General features: G+C 38.3%; 1 protein-coding gene across 1 annotated transcript in view; it reads left to right on the top strand.

Moving 5' to 3' along the window:
• Positions 1-3804, top strand: part of LOC122078189 (putative 1-phosphatidylinositol-3-phosphate 5-kinase FAB1C) — a 13712-nt gene extending 9908 nt beyond the window's left edge. Inside the window, exons 10-11 of the mRNA XM_042644076.1 lie at positions 2807-3073; positions 3196-3804. Coding sequence (XP_042500010.1) covers positions 2807-3073; positions 3196-3450 — 522 coding nt within the window. The 3' untranslated portion in view covers positions 3451-3804. The remainder of the gene's footprint in view (positions 1-2806; positions 3074-3195) is intronic.
• The last annotated feature ends 546 nt before the right edge of the window (positions 3805-4350 follow it).

The following is a 4350-nucleotide window of genomic DNA, read 5'->3' as shown; positions in this document are numbered from 1 at the left end:
AAAAAAAAAAAAAAATAGCAGGGAGAGAGAGAGAACGAGTGAGAGTGTGAGAGAGAGAGGGACCGATTGCATCGCCTTGCCATCGACAAATCAAAGACGATCATGGTTTTAAGTATCTCCGATACCGATACGATACCCTCCGATACGTATCTTAAATTTAGTCGGCCGATACGATACACACCGATACGATACATTGAATTTTTTAAATCATTTCGTATCGATATATATCCTACAATACATACCGATATGCATCAATACACCACTAATACACATCGATACGATACGACATGTCTCGATACGACTCTATGAAAAATATAAAATTGAGGTAAAATGTACGTTTCGGTATGTATTGGTACGTATCGGTGAGTATCGGTATGTATCGATCAGTACGTATCAGTATATATCAGCACGTATCGGTGAGTATCGATACGTATCGGCGCTACGGTCATACAATGGCTAATATAGGTAATTTTTCAGAAAAAAACGAATTTTTGAAGGGTTTTTGTTCCAAAGTTGCTGTCAGCCATATTTCTCTCTAACTAAAGTGGAAATCAAGGTTGGGAACAAGGATTTTACATTTATGGGACAACTACAGATCTTGAATTCTTAGTACGATACCTCAATTTAGTGTTTATGCATAATACATGTTATCAATAGCTTTTTTTAACAAATTTTTTATGCATAAGTGTTTAAAAAAATGTTTCCTATCCATTTATGTGTGTATCTTTAGCGTATCTTAGTGTATCTCCGATACGATACGATACGATACCCTTCGATACGTATCTTAATTTTGACCGACCGATACGGCGACCGATACCGATACTTTAACCCTTGTTTTGACCCCATTGATTTTTTTACTTTGTAGCTATTTCATTTTCTTGGTAGTTTTCCTGTTCTGAGTAGACCTCATGGCTGTAGTTCTTCCTATTTTCCAGCTTTCCAAGAAAAAGGATTCACTATATGCAGAGATATTTGATGTACTTCAAAGCATTGAAAAGAAAAGTACATCTATTGGACATGAACCTACAGATATGGCTGTATTTCATAATCGTGTTATGGAGTTGACAGAGCTTCTGAGTAAAGAGAAAAATGAATATGATGTAAGTATCCATCACAGCTTTTGTCTTACATTTTCTTTCTGTGAAGTTTTGCAACTCACTCTTATCAATAGATCTGAAGCCTTTGTAGTATATTCAAGCATTCATGCATTGATTTTGTCCCATTTGCACATTGACAGAGTCTGCTACAACCATCCAGCATATGGGATCAGCACCCAGGTCTAGCATCAGTAGACATTTTAGAACTTAACCGTCTGAGACGCTGCCTCCTAATTGATTCTGTTGTTTGGGATTGCCAACTATGTTCTTTGGACTCACTTCTTGGAACAAAGAGTTCAGTTTCAAAGTCTGATTCTTCTACTCAAGAGGCTGCAACTTACGCCAAATTGAGAGAGTGGAGAATCGAACTCAGCTCTCATCATGAAGAAAATAAGTTGGAGCAGTTGGAAGAGCCCAATTTGCAACACCAGGAGCCTGGCTCAGATCGACTGGCCAAGGTGGATTCATTGACAGTAGCGTCTATTGAAGGTGAACATCTTGCAGGCCTTGGTTTTACCACGGTCTCTCTTCACCAGCCACAGGACATACGAGTAGATGTAGTTCCAGTTGAGAATACATCCTTGGAGAGTCTCCCTTCTGCTTTGAATCTTTCTGATAAAATAGATTCAGCATGGACAGGCACAGGACAACCGCCAGATGGGAACCAAGTTGGTTCAATTGGGCTTATAAATCAGAGGAATCATTTATCTTTTGTAAGGCTTATGTCTCCAGTGAGAGTATATTCATTTGATTCTGCACTTAGAATCCAAGATAGAATACGAAAAGGACAGAGCTCGTCCCATTTGTCCTCACTAAGGTCTTATCATGCTTCTGGAGATTACAGAAATGTGGTTAGAAATCCTGTTGCTAAAATGCGAAGGGCCTATTCTCATGTCTCGCCAAGGGAGATCAAGAAATTAAATATCTTCAATCCCTCCCCCTTTTTCATATCCTCAGCTTCATTTCTGGCTAGTGATGGAGTCAGATTATTACTTCCACAAACAGGCCAGAATGACATTGTTGTTGCTGTTTATGACGAGGAACCCACTAGTGTGATTTCCTATGCTCTTGTTTCTAAGGACTATGAGGAATGGATGACTAAATTGGATGAACATGGAGGATGGAGTGCAAATGAGAACAGCAGAGAGGGCGCAGATTCTACATTTTCAGGTTGGCAATCCTTTCGTTCGTTAGACTCGGATGACATCCGCCGTCGCAGTTATGGGTCTGATGATGTATCATCAACAAAAGGGGGCCTGTTCTCCGATCCCAAGAGATCTCCTCATATCAAGATTTCTTTTGAGGATGAGTCATCTTCCATGGGCAAAGCGAAATTCTCAGTGACCTGTTATTTTGCAAAGCAATTTGATGCTCTTAGGAAGAAATGCTGCCCTAGTGAAGTGGATTTCATACGCTCACTTAGCCGCTGCAGACGATGGAGTGCTCAGGGTGGAAAGAGCAATGCGTATTTTGCGAAGTCATTGGATGAGAGGTTCATTATAAAACAAGTCAGTAAGACAGAGTTGGATTCTTTTGAGGAATTTGCACCGGAGTACTTCAAATATTTGTCAGATTCTCTTACTTCAAGAAGCCCAACTTGTCTTGCTCAAGTTCTTGGTATTTATCAGGTTAGGTCTTGGTCTCTTTCGTTGATTATGGATATAGTTAAACTCTAATTTTTCCTGTCTGCTAATATATCTATTTTACAGGTCACTGTCAAGCATTTGAAAGGCGGTAGGGAGACAAAAATGGATTTAATAGTGATGGAGAATCTCTTCTTCCAGAGAAATATTTCAAGGGTGTATGATCTGAAGGGCTCTTCTCGATCTCGCTACAATCCTGATACAACAGGGAAGAACAATGTGCTGCTGGATATGAATCTGTTGGAAGCATTACGCACAAAACCCATACTTCTTGGGAGCAAGGCCAAGAGAAGCCTAGAGAGAGCGGTTTGGAATGATACATCCTTTCTAGCGGTAAATATACACGAGCTCTTTGTATAGATGTATATTGTGGGATGATCATTCGTTTTGCATTCTAGCAGTTAAACTATATATTTTTTGTTGCTTATCTTTATGCGGCTTCTGTTATGTTACAGTCAGTCGATGTGATGGATTATTCTTTGCTGGTTGGGGTGGATGAGGAGAGGAAGGAACTGGTTTTAGGGATCATTGATTTCATGAGGCAATATACATGGGATAAGCATCTGGAGACTTGGGTGAAGGCATCAGGTATCCTTGGAGGTCCCAAAAATGCATCCCCAACTGTAATCTCTCCACAGCAGTACAAGAAAAGGTTCAGAAAAGCAATGTCCACATACTTTCTTACAGTGCCTGACCAATGGTCCCCTTGATCATATATTTTTTCTCCATCACAACAATGAGCTGTTGGTGGATAACACTAGCGGATAGTTGTCATTGTTATGGTTCTAATCAACTACCCCTAGCAAAAAGGGTGGGTTCGGGCATTTTATACCGATTTTGCCCTCGTTCATTACATCTTTCTTCACTTGCCTTGGGTCATTATTTTTCTTCTTCTTCTCATCTCTTTTTTTCTTATGTCAATATATCAAATATGAGTTTGGATCATGATTATCTGCTTCAGCTGATGATATCTGCATCGCTTTATAATCTTGTAGATCTACTTGGAATTCTTCATGTTTACATCCATAAATGTAATTCTCCTATGGTCCACACTTTGATCACAATTCTTTTTTCCATTGGATGAAATTTGAAGTCCCTTTAGGTTATGTTTGGTCGAAAGGGAAATTTAAAGGGGGAGAAAATTGAAAATTTTATACTTAAAAAAGAAACTTTTGTAACCATTATTGGTATCCAATGTGACAATTTCACTAATTCCAAATCATTTTATATTTTGTTATTAAATTTCTCTTTACTTTGCAACTAAAACCTTTCGGTATAAAATGTAAAATAAAAAGTTACATTTAAAATGTATCAATACTAAATATGATAAAAATTTAAGTAGTTTATATAATCATATGCAATGATTTAGAGGCTTTTAAGGATGTGAACGCATTTAATGGATATACTCCATGTGCTCTGAAATAGATTATCTATTCCAATCACGTTTGGGTCATATCTAAATCATTTTTTATTCACTTCAAGACATTAAGCCTATTGGATGTAAATGAATCCACAAGAGGAGAGATGTGGATGAAAATATGAAGAGATTCAAAGCGAGACTAGTGGTTAAAGGTTACACATAGGAGGAGGGGGTGGATCATAGAGAAACC

This window comes from Macadamia integrifolia, chromosome 1 (assembly GCF_013358625.1).
Source record: "Macadamia integrifolia cultivar HAES 741 chromosome 1, SCU_Mint_v3, whole genome shotgun sequence".
Taxonomy (NCBI): domain Eukaryota; kingdom Viridiplantae; phylum Streptophyta; class Magnoliopsida; order Proteales; family Proteaceae; genus Macadamia; species Macadamia integrifolia.
This window is presented reverse-complemented; position numbering and strand designations above follow the sequence as displayed.